The sequence below is a fragment of the Haplochromis burtoni genome, unplaced genomic scaffold (genome assembly GCF_018398535.1).
Source record: "Haplochromis burtoni strain Fernald_Lab_line unplaced genomic scaffold, NCSU_Asbu1 Contig_1121, whole genome shotgun sequence".
NCBI lineage: Eukaryota > Metazoa > Chordata > Actinopteri > Cichliformes > Cichlidae > Haplochromis > Haplochromis burtoni.
This window is the reverse complement of record NW_024583482.1, coordinates 34,618-51,894: the sequence shown is the minus strand read 5'-3', so window position 1 is coordinate 51,894 and position 17,277 is coordinate 34,618. Positions and strand designations below refer to the sequence as shown.

Here is a 17,277-nt window from a genome sequence, read left to right as displayed (position 1 = left end):
ACGTAAATATGTACAGGTGTAAAAATGAAAGGAAAATAACAATAGATGAAAATAAAAGAAAGGAAATGCATTTGGAGTTGTTTCTGCGTTTAGGCTGTTTCAGGCCTCCGTACAGTAACAGCTGATGGCAACAAGCTTATAGAGCTTCTTTATTTAATATGAATGAAATCAGGATTTCCTCACATTCGGGGATGCGAGGGGCTCGTGTTGTTCCCTGCACCACGTTCTTGTTACAGGCATAAAACAAAGCCGTGAAGTACCCAGTGTCACACTTTAAAGCTGTGCGACTTCTAATCGAGCTTATTCCTACACCCCAGTCAGTCTGAAAGTATTCCCAGTTTATGCGCACATATCCAAATATATTTATTATTATTACTTTATATCGACAAATGAAGCGCAAAGGGAACGCTGGGGAGTCTCCCGGAGAGTTTTTACACACGCGGTCATTAAGCGCTTTGACTGACAGCCGAGTGCCAAAAGGCGCAGACGCGCTCCGATTGGTCAGAGCGCACTTTACAACCCCCTCTTGTTTCCGAGCACCGCACAGTCTCAGCGCATTACCTCCCCAAACTCTCGCAGGAGCCGCACGCAGCCCAGCAGCGGGACTACAGCCAGAGGAGACAGTGGACTTATTGCAGAGCGCCTTTCTCCTGCGTCGCTGTCGCTGTGCGTTTCTTCATGAACTGAGTGTTGCCTGGCACTCCGGTTAGCAATCATTCAGTGGCTGCAAAGACACATCATGAGCTCTACTTGTGAGTGCTTCTGCAGGATGTTCCGGCTGCTGGTGACGGTGGCACTCCTGTCAGGGTGCAGGGCGTCAGAGTACGAGTACTTGCCCTGGAATACGCACGTCTACGGCAAGTCGCCCCAGTGCGTGGACATTCCGGACGACCTGCGGCTCTGTCACAACGTGGGCTACAACCGGATGATGCTGCCCAACCTGCTGGAGCACGAGACCATGGCCGAGGTGAAGCAGCAGGCCAGCAGCTGGGTGCCTCTGGTGCACAAGAACTGCCACCCGGACACGCAGGTCTTCCTGTGTTCGCTCTTTGCTCCCGTGTGCCTGGAGCGGCCGATCTACCCGTGCCGCTGGATGTGCGAGGCCGTGAGGGACGGCTGCGCCCCCATCATGGAGGCCTTCGGCTTCCCCTGGCCGGAGATGCTCACCTGTGGCAAGTTTCCCGAAGGTGAAGTGTGCATTGCCATGACGACACCCAACGCCACGGAGGTTACAAAACCCACAGGTAACTCGCCTAACAGCAACTTCAAAAGGTCAAACACGCACACACACACACACACACACACACACACACACACACACACACACACACACACACACTGTATATTTGTGAATAAATGTTTGACAAGGAAATATGCAAATTAATAGCTGAATATTTCCTGGGCATAAACCTGCCATTTAAAAGGTTTATTAACATGTTGTCTGTATGATTTATTTATTTATTTATTTATTTATTTTTGTTAAATGAACAAGCTTTCTCAAGGTGAAATTTAAATGTAGAAATTTGAAGTCAAACTTCAATATAAAGTTGAAAACCTTTTAAGACAATAATACTTTTTTATATATATATTTATATATTTTGTATAAATAATATATTACCCCTGCAACCCTGATAAGGGTAAGCGGAAGAGGACGGATGTTTAAATAAAGAGTTCAGGTGAGGGGTTTATATTAAATTTTTTTAAAGGCATTCCCTTAAAATTCCAGTGAAAGAAAACAATCTCCAAGTTGTCTCATAAGGAAGAAGTTGAAAACGAGATATTTTGCAGTGTAGCTTGATGAATAAATATTCATTCTTTGAATCAGTTCCAATTTCTTCATATAGTATTAACTACCTAACCCTGACTAACTTGCTCACTTAGAAAACAAACAGCCAGCACTTTTGCCACCGTGTAAAAGACAACACCAGTGCAGTTAAATGGGCATGCAACTGTTGTTTCAGGGGTGAAAAGTGTGTTTGCAGATGCAAATCCGAGCACAAACAAAGCAAATGCGACCTTTTGGGGGAGCAAATTCAGCCATGAAAACCTGGATTTGATCCTGTTTTAACACCCACCACCCCTCATGTTTTTTAAAGAAAGTCTATCACGTTTACGTTTTCCTTTCACTCTATAATCCCCTGGCTTTAATGTGCAGGTGAAGTTGCTTGCTATTGACAACGAGTGATGTTGTAATATTGCAAAAGCTCAAACAGATGTTAGTCATTTATTTCAAGGTGTTCGCTGAACTGGAGGACAATGCTGGGAGGAAGTCAAGCAGCAAAAAAACAAAGAATAAAAAGGTTGGGGGAAAAAAAATGTGAATACCTTAATATATTTAAGCCCTGTGCTCTGGCAAATGTTGTGCATCTGATGAAAAGATGGAGATCTGGAAAATCGGCGTCCAAGTTGACGTCGGGAGGGCGGTTTGTAAACAGAGCTCCCAAGGACATTCTTTTACCCCTATCATCTATCACTAATGGGTGCTTTGGTGCAGATTCCCCAAGACGCTGCATCAGCAAATGGGGTTGTAGAGGGCAATAGCATTAGTCCAGCAAAACTGTCTTCCAGCACTAACCTCTGCAAGCCAAGTTGAGAAATGCCAGAGAAGCCCATAAAAATCGCAGAAAATAACAATTCTCTGGATGATAAAGCTGAGAGCAAGGCTGCAGTGCCAGGTTCTCTATCGGTTGCTCAGGCGAGGTGAGGTGTACGCCGAGGGGTGGGGGTGGAGGGACTACAACTGCCTCATTCACTTGAACCATAAAGTTAAAGGGGTGGGGCCTCTACTTATATTTCAATCTAAAGCCCCTTACTGAACATGTTGGCCATAAATGGAGGGACTGTGGATCTTCCTGCGATAACACAGAGCTCACTGTATCTTTGGGGGGAGAAGGAACGTGTTTGTGAGTGTGTGTTTTGTCGGGGGGGTTGTTGCTGACTGACATAGTGGTATGGATGGAGGCCTGTTTTTCTGAAAAAGACTCCTTTTTCAAGGTAAGACGAGGGGACCACACAGAGCTCCATGCTCTCCAGACTTCACCTGTTATCATTTGTCAGCACTGGGGTTAAATAAAGCCAGCCTGTTCCCACAGGTCGGCTGAAGCTCAGCTACTCAGAGTTTTGTTTTCTGGAGAGTCTCTCAGTATCTGATCTTCAGGGTGATAAACATTAACAGAGGCAAGCTAATCTCCTCAGCTGTTAATGATTGTTAATAGAGGCCAGCTAACAGTGCTTGAATACTGCAGCATAGGGACCCGTGATAAGTGATTTAAAGATGAACCAGGCGCTCAGAGGCAAAGGGACCCAGTGACTCTGTAAACATTGTCTGTTTTCACAAGCTCTTCACACCCGAGCGATGCTTTCACAAGCATTCGTTAAACACATGTAAATGGACAACTGGAAGAGAGTAGAGTGCTGTTACCTTCCCCTTTGGTTGATCGATCCAGGCCCACAGTGGGACACCGCAGTGTAGTCGGGGTTAATGTTGCAAGGACGCTGCGATCGCAATGCAGGTCCAAGTTTGTTTGGAAGGTCGGCTCAGCTGTTTGGCATGAAACGATCGTTTGTGGTATCCAAAAAAATTGAAAAATTGTGTCAGTAAAAAGTTCGCAGATATGCCTCAACTGAGTTACTTTTTGGCAAAAACACTTTTTGGCTCTTTTGGGATTTTTGTCTTTGAGCTGGCTATTATACACCTCTACACTCAAAGCCCCCTTTTTAAACTCTGGAATCTCAGAACATTCTTTTAAGGTTGAATTGAATATCTTTACCATTTATTCCTTCCATATTTCTAATACTTTTTTAAAGGTGTATAGATGAGTGTTGAGCAGATGCATTTTGAAAACTGCCTTAGTGTAGCAAAAAGTAAAGAAGAGCGTTTACTGCAGCTCTTAGTTACAGCTGGCTATAAAAGCTTGAGGCATTACTCACTGACATCAGGTCATCAGAGTGTACGAAACCCAAGGGAGTAGGTGACTGACTACTGACAGTAAACAGGATCTGTGCATGCTCAGAGATGTTAAGATGCGTAGAAGTCTGCAGGATAACTGACTGAAGTTGAATATGAGCACTCCTGACCTGGTCACCAAACGGGCAACATAAATTCCATTTGACATTTTGTCTTCTATTTGCACCGATTTCTTGTCCAATTGTTTCTTTGTTTTTTGTGTGTGTGTGTTTTCATCCACAGGTTACTCTCCCATCTGCCCTCCATGTGACAACGAAATGAAAACAGACACCATTCTAGAGCACATGTGTGCCAGCGAGTTTGGTAAGCAGCATCCCAACACCCACAAAACACAGACAGTCAGATGCACTGCATAAAATCAAAAGAACTCTTTACTGTATTTCCCATCTTCAAAGTTCATAAAGTTTTATAAAGTGTGCAACTTTTAATTTTCCCCCCATAGTACACTGTGTCCTGGCGGTACTTGGTCATATTTGGCAGTTCAATTTAATGTGACGTTTTATCTCTTGGTTAGATATACTATCCCTGTCTGGTCTGGTGGACCATGATGTTCTGTGACTAATGAATTGGGGTCATTGAAGTCTTTAAGTGGCAGGTCTTTGCAGTTGTAAACTGGGATGTTTGTTCTGTTGTCTGGGCTGACTGATGTTACAGATTACCTTCTTCATATCCTAAATGGAAAAAAAAGTTAATGATAAACCATCTCCAAAAACAATTCTTAAATGCTAATACCATTTCTTCATGGAAAAAGGTAAGAATTTGTTTCTCATTGTGTTGACTGACATTGGGTGTTTGACTTGTGTTAATATTCTGCAACTGTTATCTTGTAATATAAAGAGCCGAGGTAGCTGTTCTAGTGAACTGGTTCTATGGTAATAAAATCTAACTGAGCTGGAAGGTCTTTGAGTGAAATAGTTCATACATCTAAGCTAATATAGGCTAATAAATATTCTATTTAATACGTGGTATCACTTTCAACAAGAAATTTCCACTCAGAAGCACAACTAATATCCTGGTTAGCATTCAAGAGTGATAGGTGTTCTGAAAACTTGCTCTCCAACATTTGTCTGTTTGTTTGTTTTGTTTTTTTTAATAGAATTTTAGCATTCTATTCATCTATAGCTTTTTCTCAAACTGTTATTTTAAATCTACAAATGGTCAACTGGAAGGGTAGGCTAACAAGAACCATTAGCAAGCTTAATTGCTGTAGTTGTAAAACTCCAGTGCACAGGCCACAACTTAATACAATGCAGGAAACCCTGCTGGGTTATTGTTGGAGAATTGCAACACAGAATTATTGGGTAAATGAGAATTAACACACGTAATTATTTGCTACATGCAAAGCATTGGATTTTATTCAGATGTTAAAAAAAATGCTCGTGTTTACTTTAGTGTTAGCTTTATGGATTTAAAATTTTTAGTTCAGGTTGTTAGGTGATTTCCCAAATACAAACCTGTTTCCAACAAAAATGGGTCGCTCCTTAAATGCCATTCCTAGTAGTGCATGGGTTTTTTATGTTTTTTTTCCCCATAAATATGAAGTGAGTAGAAGCCTGATTGGTATCACCGTTTTTGGTCAGAATAAGATCTGAGTGAAAACAGAATGCAGAGAATTACTAGCTAGTTTCAACTTGCATTTATGGACACAGTGACGGACTGTGTTTCCTTACAAAGGTTTTCAGAAATGAGCCTGTGTGGTGATTTCTGCCAGAGAACTTGCTGTTTTAAATGCATTGCTTCCCGAGGATCTAAAATTCACGGCTATTCTCAACTGAATGGCTGACGGAATAGTTCAACTGCCAATTTTTGGCCTTGTTCCTTGTTTATTGGGATTCTTCTAGATACTTTTAATCTTTCAGTCATATTGCATACCAAAGATATGAAATCTCCAAATGTTTCACAATGTTAGGTTGAGAAAATTTTAAATTGTGGAGCTATTTTTCCCACGAATCTAATCTTTTAAGGGAGAAGTGCTCTCCGTCTTCCCATCTGAATTTCAAGAAACCCATTCAGGGATGTTCTTTCTTACGCCAACTGAATCTAGTATTGACAGTTAAGTCAGTGTCTCATGTTCCACCTTGAGGGTTCTTTGCCATTACACAACTTTTCCTGTCTTTTGTTGACCTTTTCTCAACTTTGTAAAACATGTTTCCGGCTGAAAGACAACACAATTTCTTATTTTCTGCATTTAATATGTCAACTTTGTACTTTAAGAGTAGTTGTAAGATCAAAAGCTTGGTGATGATCAGAAGATCAGTTTTAGAAGGATGTTGTTCATTTTGAAAGGCCATTCTTCAGCTCTGCAGTCATGTTCTGAGGTCGTACCAGAAATGTTCTTTTGGAACATTATCAAATCTAAAGACATATTCTGAAGGGGATTTGGAAGTGGGTTTTGAACACGTCAGAGCCTATTTGGAAATATTAAGAGATGGCTCAGAATCTGCTGCAGCCAGCTTCACACATTCTTTTCATTAGAGGATCCCCAGTCCAACTTGAATGGAAAACAACATTAAAAAAAAACAGGAAGGAAGGACGATCTTAAGCTGATGAGGGCACTTGTTTTAATTGTGGAAATTTGGAGGTCTTACATGAGGAATCCAGTATAAACCATATGTACTTAAAAAAAGGAAATTGAAAGCTTTGAGTTCAATTAATAACACAAACACAGATTGAACTGCAGACATGAGAACGTTCAGAAATAATACACACATGATGCACACAAGATGCAAGTTGTTCTACTTTCATCTTTTATTCACCAAAGCTTGTGGCAGCATGAATTCCAGGTGCCAGGCTAAGCAAACATAGACTGGACGCACATCGAAAACACACATTCTTCCAGTTCTCAAGAAAAAGTTTAAAGTTACATTTGTTTAACAAATTGCATCGGTGTTTATGCTGCGGTGATGAGACTTGCCCCTTTGAGTCTGCGTCCCGGTTTGCCAAGGGAGCGGGCTGCATTATTGGCTTGTTTCATCTTGGATGAAGACAGATGTTGTTTTGCTTGCTTGTCATAAGTCACCTAACCAGCTGACATATGAGGATACACAGACAGATTTAGTGTCAGGCTGAGGATGAGACCTTGTTGCTTGTGTTGACCCTGCGAGGGAGGGACATAGTCTGGAATGCAACAAACTTCTCTATTGCTTCAGTATGGCTCGATTGTGGCGGGTAAACGACTAATGCGTAGCCTGACACGACACAGCGCTGCAGCTTGCCAAAGATTTGTTTGTTAATTTTTTTTTTCAGCAGGCCAACGGAATTCAGTTTTGGTCTGGAGAGAAATGCTATAAATATATCCAACAGCAGCTAAACAGCAGAAGCTAAAGATGAGTTAATGCCTTGTCTTGAGCAAAAAGGAAAATGTGCAGATGGAAATATCCCACGCTTTAATCATTATGTGTTTTATCCCACAAGGTCATCCCGATATCTTTCTTGAGTTCCAAAAAAAATATTTGGACAGTAAACTTTAACAAGGCAGCGTCTTAAATCCAAGCCTGTTTTGTTTGGAGAAGACTGCAAAAATAGATGTGATGGATTTCTTTGCTTTTCTCAGTGGAACACAGGGATGGAAAACCATAGAGGGGCTTGAGGGATGAACCAGAGACTGAAGCCTTTGTTAATCTGCGTGGACCAATCATGTGTTCATTAAAAAAAAAAAAAAACTCAACCTAGCAGTGAATTAGAATTTTTGTCCATCTCATTTACTTGAAGCTGCAAAATGAAAGAGGCCAAAAATAGTGTCTATCATGCATTGCACTGCAGTGCTTCCCAGCATTTAAATTGAGCATGTTTGATTTTTCCATGTGGTTTCATAAAAGTGGAGAATTCTGTGGTGAAACTTTTGACTTGTGGCCCCTGGATGTGGAGTTTTTCTGGCACAGGAGGAAGGATGGCTGTAAGTTGTGTGTTGTTGAGCTAATGCATCAGAGTTAGAAGAACGAGTAACAGGTTTCCCTGGTGAGGACAAATATCGCTTATTTCCCTGAAATCCTCATGATTAATATAGCTGTTGGGCATGTATTTATGCACACACGTCCTATTTGCCGCACTCAGCTGTAAATGATTTCAAACATCATCACAACATCAGCTTTTTCTTCCCACTGCAATTTTTCTCAGTGCTTAAGGTTTTATGGTACCTCATTGTCCCAAAACCTCCAGAAGCCCTTCAATTAAATCTCCTCGGCTTCCAACTGTTCACTTTGTCCTTTTCCGAATTGCTCCCTCCCTTTGCTGATGTGATAAACAACAGGGCATTCCTGTGCTGGATGACTGTTCAGTCTAGCTTGGACCACTTGCCATTATTGTGAATGAGGAGCACTGCTCGCCCTCCTGCTGGGTTTATGACACGTTGGGCACTTAAGGATCCCATTAATACATCTGACCCAGCAGAGGTAATCGAGTCAGGTTTCAGAGACAACATCACAAAAAGAAATCTTACAATAGAAGTCATTTTATTTTAGTGTGCTGGCATGCGTAAAAGCATCCAAATCACTGACAGTATATCTTCCTTTTAACTTTTGTACTGTAACAAAGGTGCAGCATGCACATATATTTGATTCCACTGAAGACGTTCCCATTTTATTTAAAGAATCGTCTATTTTTGACTCCTAAAAATGAAAACCCTTGTTATAAGCTGCATATGTGTACTAGTTCTGACCTTTTGGGGGGTTTTTTTACACTGTAAAACTGGTGGGTTAATACCTTGACACTGGAGTAGGAAAATAATTAGTGACAGTAACTTTAATCTCTCAACATCCAACTAATTGACAGTGGACTTTTACCCAAAAGTCTTACTCAAATAAATATCTTGTCACAGGAAAACTGTAAGGCCAAAATGCATCTAAGAGCATTGTTTGATCTTCTGATCCAGGAAGGGCTTCTGAAAACACGGTCACGTCAGTGTGAACATATTCATAGCTGTTTTACAGTTAATATGCTAATATTATAGGTTATGACATAAGAATTAAGTGGGCAGATTTGAGAAATGCTTTCTCACAGAAAGGCTATCTTCTCTTTTCTTTTCTTTCTTTTGCTCACTGTATAAGATGAATTTATTTTTTTGTTTGGTAACTTTAAAAATTGAAAATATTTTAAAAACTAATGTAGGAAGAAACACAAACAAGGGCAGTTTCACTGACCATGAGAAAAGAAACACTGTTGTCAGTTATTTGATCATTTGAACGTCTTATTGTATTCTGCTGCTGAAGAGATTAAGCCCTCAAACAACGCGAGGTGCAAAGAAAGTTCAGGGCGTTAAAGGATTATCGAGGTTGGAGGATTTATCAAGATGAAGTCCTTTCAGTGGTGGGCCAGACCTTTTCTTTTATTACACACTAATTATGACCGCTGCATTTTGACTTCTCTGAACACTAAGCCCCCTCACAGAGACTGTTTGACGGGGGATAAGTCTTAATCCGTACCATGTGCACTGTTAATACAGGGGAGGCTCTTTATTTATTTATTTATTTTTCAACACTTTAATTAGCAATTAGCAATACGAGTGCAACTGGAGAGCAAGGATCCAGTACAGGTTTTTCTGTCTACTATAATTCTGTAAAAAAGCAAGTGATCTGGTGTTTAAAATCGTGGAGAAAATTAGATTGAAGCCTAAGTTTGTTCTCTTCTTACTGGAGTGGGGAAATGCTTGGTCAGGCTGTTCCGCTACTGAAGGTCACAAGGCTTTATTCCCAGCTTGATCGCAATTTATCCTGACACAAATGTCAGTTAAGTCAGACATAATGCACCTAGATATACTATATGACAGGTCATAATGTGTGTGTGTGTGTGGGGGGGGGGTTATGGACATTTGGACCACCAAAGTCCAACTCGTGCTCTGTTTCAGAGGAAACTCAGAGATTAGAAGGTTAAATAGAGTTTAGTGAAAGATCAGGGGTATTTTGGTCAATCTGAAAAACATACTTGGACTTAAATGAAGGTGAAAAAAAATTATATTGCATTGCTAATTGTGATAAAGATATGTGCTTTGTCTTTATTTACACCTTAACCTCGTAACATCCGCCAGGTCACTAGTGATGTGTTTGTGATGTGCAGGTAAGAGGCTGGATTTTAAGGGAACATCTAGTTTCTGAAACATTGGTTGTTCACCATGTGGCTAAAATGTAGCCTAACCCTAACCCTATGTGGTTCACTATTGACAAGCTGGAATCCCAGCGCAGTATTCCTGAGAATTTATTTGTGCTTTGTTTGTTTGTTTGTTATGTCGTGAAAAGCAGAAAAATTAAGTGGCTTTGTCCGTAATTGGATTTGGTCTTTGAACATCAGAAGTCACTGAAAAAACATACCGCATTATTTATTAGTATTAGGCTAAACCCAAGAATTAAGAGGATCATGGATAAGTTCTTTTGCATGAACAGGATTTGCAACAATGCACTGTTTGTGGGAAAATGAGTTTCAGTCTATGTTAATTAAATTACTTATGTATTATTAATAAACAGTGATCCAATTTTTAATCAAACATGAGTAAACAGCAAATTGTATAAGGCGGTATCTTGGCTAGCTATTCGTCATTAATCCATGTTATTGTGGAATACTGTTGACCTGAGCCACCAATAGTATTAAGATTATGAATGTACTTTGATTGTGTATGCATTCTGAAATAAAACACACATTTTTGTGCTTTAGCAGTCGTGCGCTTCACACGACTTTTTAACCTCATTCTTACTGATTATTCCCATTATTAGTCTTACTGCCACACTGTTCAATAGTTGATTTGAATAATGGGCCCATGATGTACATAGACCACTTTTACTTAGCAAGTATGTTATAAGTGCTACCACTAAAATAAACATTGCTACTTTGGCAATGTTAAGAGTGTGGTAGCGTACTTCATATTGTATTAAGTGTGGCAGCGATTGAGACTATAACTGATTCAACAAGAGTTTTTTATTAATGTCAAATAAAAAGTATTTTCCCATATACTTCTATACAACAGGAAGTCATGTTTTGCAAATTGAAAGTGCAAGTTTAAAGCACCGAAAACATTCTCTTAAAGTTTAATATTACACTCATTCTATCATTGTACTGTAAAGAGTACAATGATTTTTTTTATGGGTTTGATTCCTTGAATTTTAATGGTTCTCAGTTGGAAAAATTAGTTGTGTATATGAGGTAAAAATGATTAAGAATCATCTGTAAAGGATGGGGAACCGTAGTGGTATGTTTCCTTATATCTGATCACGGGAGACTGACCTGCCTAATATCCTTCATGATGATTAATTTTACTAGTGCACTACACTACCAGGAGCTGTCAGACGCAGCACTGTACAACACGTTGAGTTCAAAATGACATTCACATTTTAGAGTAAACTCATCTTTCTGTTGTTCCTCCGCCCACAGCTTTCAAGGCCAAGATCAAGGAGGTAAAGCGAGAAAACACGGACCGTAAGGTGATCCTGCAGAAGAAGAAGAAGATGTTGAAAACGGGAAACCTGAAGAAGAAGGACACAAAGAAGTTAGTGTTGTACTTGAAGAATGGTGCTGACTGCCCCTGCCAGCAGCTGGACAACTTGGGAAACCAGTATCTAATCATGGGCCGCAAGGTTGATAAGCAGTACCTCCTCACAGGCATCCACAAGTGGAACAAGTCCAGCAGAGAATTCAAAAATGCCATCAAAAAAATGAAGACCTACAAATGTCCCATATTTGAGAATGTTTTCAAATAATGTGACCTGCCCCTTCATCACTGGTTGCATCTCATCATACATATGAACTTGCACAAGCATTCCCAAACTTTCTGTTGTTCTCTTAATATATCTTTATGTCTTTGTACATTTGCAGATAGCCGATACTGTGGAATGTCTGTCGTGTTATGTTGAAGATGTGACGACAGGGTTGAGTTTTCTTTTTTTCCCCGCTTCAACTTAAAAGGACATTGTAGTAAAAGCCCTACCTTGCTGAAATCATTTCCAGTATATAGATACTTCATTCACATGCTTTCTCAAAAGGTCTGTGGATTTGTTGTGCATTTTGGGAAAATATACATACTTCTTTTTTTTGCTAGCAATTAGAGGAGAAGTCTAACACCACTTTCCAAGAATGTGTTTTTGTGTGTGTAAATTTGAAGCTAAAGCCAGTAAACTGTTAGCTTACCCCTTTTTTTTTTTTTAAAGGAAGAAGAAAAAGTGTTAGCTCAGCAAGAAGGAAACTGCTAGCTTGTCTCTGTCTAAACCTTTTAATAAAAGAAAGCATAAACTGTCATTTTACATTGAGTTTTCTGTGTATTACAAATAAAATGTATTATTTTAAACAGGGGTAGAGTCAAGCTAGCTGTTCCCTTTTACTTTAAGGCTTTGTATTAATGTAGGCTAACAATCTGCTGGCTAACTGTTATAAATACATCCAACAGCCTTTTATAAAATGGCTCTTTCTGATCATAAAGAAACTCTTAAAATCAGTGTATTTTAAACTTTAAAAGCCAATAAAGGTTTGTTGTAGAATAACTTATTGACAGAAGTCTGAATATGCTGCCATGATTATTCTGTCTAACTGAAGACTGCACTATCAGCAGTTATGAACATTTCTCTGAAGCTCATTCATTTCATCATTAAACATTGTTGTTTGAAATCCATAAGAGAAGCATTAACACCAATCACAGAGTAATTTGTAAGCCTGGGTGGCAGATTACTTGATTTTGCCTTTTTTTAATATTTCTTCTTATGTTGATATACGTTTAGTCTGCAGTATTCATTATTCTTTGGTCATGGAATACGCCTTGTAGTCGTACAGTTTTGCAAAACTTATCAAAGAGCAAGTATTGGCAATTCTGTTTTTCTTGTTTGTTCTGCTCATGTTTCATTTTCAGCACTCTATTATTGCAAATTGGAATGTCAGCAGTACATTGTTGCCTATTACATGTACATACAAATTTTACATAAATGTATAAAAAACAAAAAAAACCTAAATGTGTTGCCGAGATTATTTTCTTGATTGTTTTTTGTCATTCATTTTCTTTCTGGTGGTTGGACCAAAACTTGGTTCAGTAAAATATCTTTAAAATTGAAATTCTTGGTTTCACGTTGTTACTAAAATATGAATACTGACATTCCTCCAGTGTTATCATCCAGTGAAAGATTTAGGTTAAATTTGTTTAAAATTTGAGTCTCTCAAGAAACAGATTATTTAAATCGCATTGCCACCCCAGCCAAGTTGGCTAAGTAGTTATTAAGTGAAATTAACAGGTAACCTTTTTGTATTTTCAGATAGATTTTCTTTCTTCTTACAGAAAAGTTGCTGTCTATCATGCAAACTAGAGGTGACTAAGGCAATCTGCTAGTGACAAAAGCAATCACAAAAAGGGCTAAGATGAAGCACCTTTTTTGTAACTATTTCACCTAGCAACAACCAGCAGCCAGTTGGGAAATACAGATGTTTTTTTTTTTTCAAAATGACCAGAAGCTGTATTATATCTAACATGTCAGCCAACTCACAAGCAATGTGCACATGACATTATGCACAGCGTCTATAGTGAATTTGTTAAGTGAGTTACAATCGTAAAAAAAAGAGAGCATATGAAAGAGTGGAGACAGCAGAGCCGTATTTGCTATCGGATGAAATTTCACGGACTCAAAGATGTTGTAATTCTTGCTTAAAGCACCTCTCACATGGAACGTATGTGTAAAATTACTGTGTTACAGCCTTCTAGTTTCAGTTATTTAGGTAATCCAATTATGATACAGTAACTGATGAGTAACGAACCTGCTGGGGCAAAGTAGACAGTCTTGTTTTTGTCCCAGTGACAGCTTCATACATTGCAAAATGCTTTTATATAATGCCAAATAGAACACTGTCAGTCATACCACTAAGTGAAGTGTAAATAAATATAACCAAAGTCTGAGTGAAAATCTAAAATATTGGGAAAAAAAATTACTTTCTCAAAGCTACATCTTTACTACATGTAAACACTTGTTGTTTTTAAAACTTTCTTTCAGATACACAACAGTCTCATATCTTTATGTAAGATGTTATTTTGCTCTTTGTGCACGATGTGTGACACTGCCAGAACAACTGGCTTCTGCCTTGACATGTCAAACAGGGCCGTGTCAATCTAACATTTGCATGCTTTATGGAAAGATAAAGCATCGCGTTGCCAGATCTCCATGCCAGAGGATCTCTGACGCATGCATGTTTTTACTCCCACCACTTCTCCAGTGATGTTAAACTCTTGTCTGGGTGGCTTTGAATCCAGGTTTATTGTGGGTTTCATGGGCTGTTGGTGTGTTGGTATGTTGAGTGTAAATGCCAGTCCCGAGTTATGCATCATTAAAAGCTCATGTTGATGGTGAACTGTAATGCTTTCTTAACCAAAGGGCAGCACTGTCTAATCAAGTGTCTGTAGTTGAACAGCTATGACTTTCTAATGCAAGAGTCACAGAAGCTGCCCTTTTAAAAAGACAAGCAGTAGATCTCAGCAGCCCATTGATAAATATTTTAATATAAATGCTTTTCAGAATTGAAATTCATCGTGTCAGTACAACATGTATAAACTGCAAAACATGAAACCATTCTGTTAATAAAAACGCTTGTTAAAAACAAGGCGGTATCAAACAGACCAGTGTCTTGCCCATCTGGTTTCAGTAATGGCTTTGGTAGTGGAAAATATATCTCAGATGTTGACTTTGCTTTCTAATCATCACTTCAGCTGCCTTCAAAAGAGCTCCAGAAAACTAGGGGCCAAAATGCAGCTTTGTCCTATTAAGAGATGATCTGCAAAAAATATCCTGTTGGATTCATCCTTTTACTGAAAACCTCAAATTGACAAAGCTGATGAAGTATTATTTTGATTTGTTCCATGTCACAGTCAGGCACTGTATTTATTTATCCCTCCAGTATTAATACCGCACACTTGATTTCAGTCACCAAGTTGACAGCTGGATTGAGAGCTTAGGGTTAGACACCGTGTGCAACAGATCTTGTGAAATACCTTGGCAAATTTGGTTTGGGCTTAATTATATAACGTTCTTTCACAACAGCAGAACCCCAGGTATCAGATGATCCTTTATGATCAAGCATTTGGCAACCGTGGGAAGGAAGAACTCCTCTTTAACAAGAAAAAGAACCATGTGCCTTCACCAGTTGGGTGGAGGGTGGGGTGGGGGGCTATATTCTTGTTGTGTAAATAGTTTGCTTTTAATTTCCACTGCACATTGGGAAAACATTTTGTGTGATTTCCAACTATAGAAAAATCATTTTAAGTTGGGCAAAAACTGAAAACTTTGTTGTACTGAGACATTTTCTATACAGTTGTGTATAGTTTAAAGTTTGCGCACCCAAAAATATGCTTCACCTGAGACAGAGGTCAAGATGGATGTTATTTCGAACAACCGCATAGCAGAAGAGGCTCCAGTCTTCCTCTCCTCTGTGATTTAAAGAAACATCTGGAGAACTATTGGGCACCACTGTCTGTTTAAGATGCAACTCCACATCCTCACATTAACAGGAGGAAACAATAAAGTGCTATTAAGACTTATAGCTTAAATATTTGGCAGCAAATAAGCTATCGTAACATTTTTTTTTCTTTCACCATGTCCAAATGTTTCATTTTATGGATCCCTGAGCCTGGAGGTTTTAAAAAGTGAGGCCCTTCTCTGTTCGTAATCCATGTTTGTGCCTTCAAAGCTGCTGCCACTTCCCCCCACCTGCTATAAAACCATCCTTTGTATTTAAAGGTATAGCTATATACTCTGTTTTATGATCCACCGTCAGTAGCCAGCAATTTAAAAAGAACATTTTGGACAATTTTGTGTTGGCATTTCACTCAGCCATTATGTGCGGTGTCATAAAGCTAGAACAGGAATACAAATCATTTTTAGATGTAACATTAAAATGATTTCCTATAGCTACAAATAAGAAATATATCCTCTTTAACACAGTTTGGACTGAAGTTTTACAATTTAAAAGACAACATTGGCATTTCCAGAACTTCAGTGTGTGAGAGTGTATAAATTTCCAGTTATTTAAATGCAGAAGTGGTGTTTTGGCTCCCTTGTTGACCCTGAGCTACAGAGCTATAACCTCTAATGTCTTTGGCTTGTATGCAGGATTCAGGAGGGATGAGTCTGCACACAGCACTGCAGACCTGGTTCCTCTGGAATTCTGGGACTGCAGTCAAATTGGCAGACTATTCACATCAATCTTCTGGTTACACCTCAGGCTGTTTGCCTCCCGCTAGCTGCGCTTGCGGCATGTGATATAACTATAACAGTCACTGAAATCCTGGCAGAAAAGTGGACAACCTGCAAAGAAAATAGAACAGAGAAACAATTGTTTTCTGTTTCACGCAGGTCGACAAGGGAGCTGGGGGAGGTGTGCGTGCATGTGTGTGCGTGTGTGGGGTTGTGTGTATGAGTGTTTGAGAGAGAGAGGGAGACTACATACGTGGCCAGCGGCCATATGTTTTTGAATAATAGCCATTAGTTTTAAGAGGATGATGTCACTGTAGGTTTGCTGTTCCAGTAACTATATTCACACAGTCCTGGATCTGATCCCTTAAATGACTCCTGCCATGAATGATTCTTATTCCTCACTGAGAAACATGAAGAGCTATTTGCACTGGACTGATTGGTAAGTATGTTTCCAGAGTTTGACATGTGTAGATTTAAATCAAATTAGGCTTTGGTTACATTAGAAATAAAGGCAATATATATATATATACTTATACTTGCAGTTGTGCTGGATTTTAGATTCACTCTAATGTTAAATCATAGCTTTCAGCAAGCAGTTAAAATTCTTCCTCTTAAGAAACCTCTCAGAGAGGCTTATCCTCTTTGCCTGTGGACTTGGGTGAAGATGTGAGCAATTACAAGTCTATGGATAAGACGTAGTGCCAGCATCAACATGGCTGTTCTCTTTTGGGAGCACTTTAGTGACTATCAATCAGCGGTGACCAGCCCCAGGTTGTAAAAACATGTGGTGAAAAAAATGAAGATTTATGATTAGTCATTAAAAACCATGAAGACCTGTCAGAAACAGCCACAGAAAGTATTTAGAAGTTGTCCTGCAATGCAAGCAGCTACGTCGGTGTTATAGACCTGATGTTAAAATTTCTCAGATGATTGATTATTGAAGAATATTGACTCTTGTTACTCACTGCTTTTAACAAGAATCACATACTGAAATGAATCTGTAATAAGTTTGTAACCAGTTTTGACTAGATTTCTGGTTTTACGGTTATTCAAACCATTTAGCATTAATTGGTGTTATCATCGCTCACAAAACAATAAATCTGCATAATATAATTTTTTTAAATTTACCTCTTACTAGATTTTTAAAAAGTACCGTAAACTATTCTGCAA

General features: G+C 39.1%; 1 protein-coding gene across 1 annotated transcript; it reads left to right on the top strand.

Moving 5' to 3' along the window:
- Nucleotides 1–534: 534 nt before the first annotated feature.
- On the top strand, nt 535–13,365 carry LOC102309214 (secreted frizzled-related protein 1). Its single transcript, XM_005951769.3, has 3 exons — nt 535–1,244; nt 4,190–4,270; nt 11,324–13,365. The coding sequence occupies exons 1-3, from the start codon at nt 740–742 to the stop codon at nt 11,647–11,649; spliced, it is 912 nt and encodes a 303-aa protein (XP_005951831.1). The 5' UTR covers nt 535–739; the 3' UTR covers nt 11,650–13,365.
- Nucleotides 13,366–17,277: the final 3,912 nt, after the last annotated feature.

Coding starts and splice junctions, on each gene's coding strand:
- LOC102309214 (XM_005951769.3), top strand. CDS start 740: ATGAGCTCTACTTGTGAGTGCTTCTGCAGGATGTTCCGGCTGCTGGTG. Junction 1,245..4,189: donor GGAGGTTACAAAACCCACAG/GTAACTCGCCTA, acceptor TTTCATCCACAG/GTTACTCTCCCATCTGCCCT. Junction 4,271..11,323: donor CATGTGTGCCAGCGAGTTTG/GTAAGCAGCATC, acceptor CTCCGCCCACAG/CTTTCAAGGCCAAGATCAAG.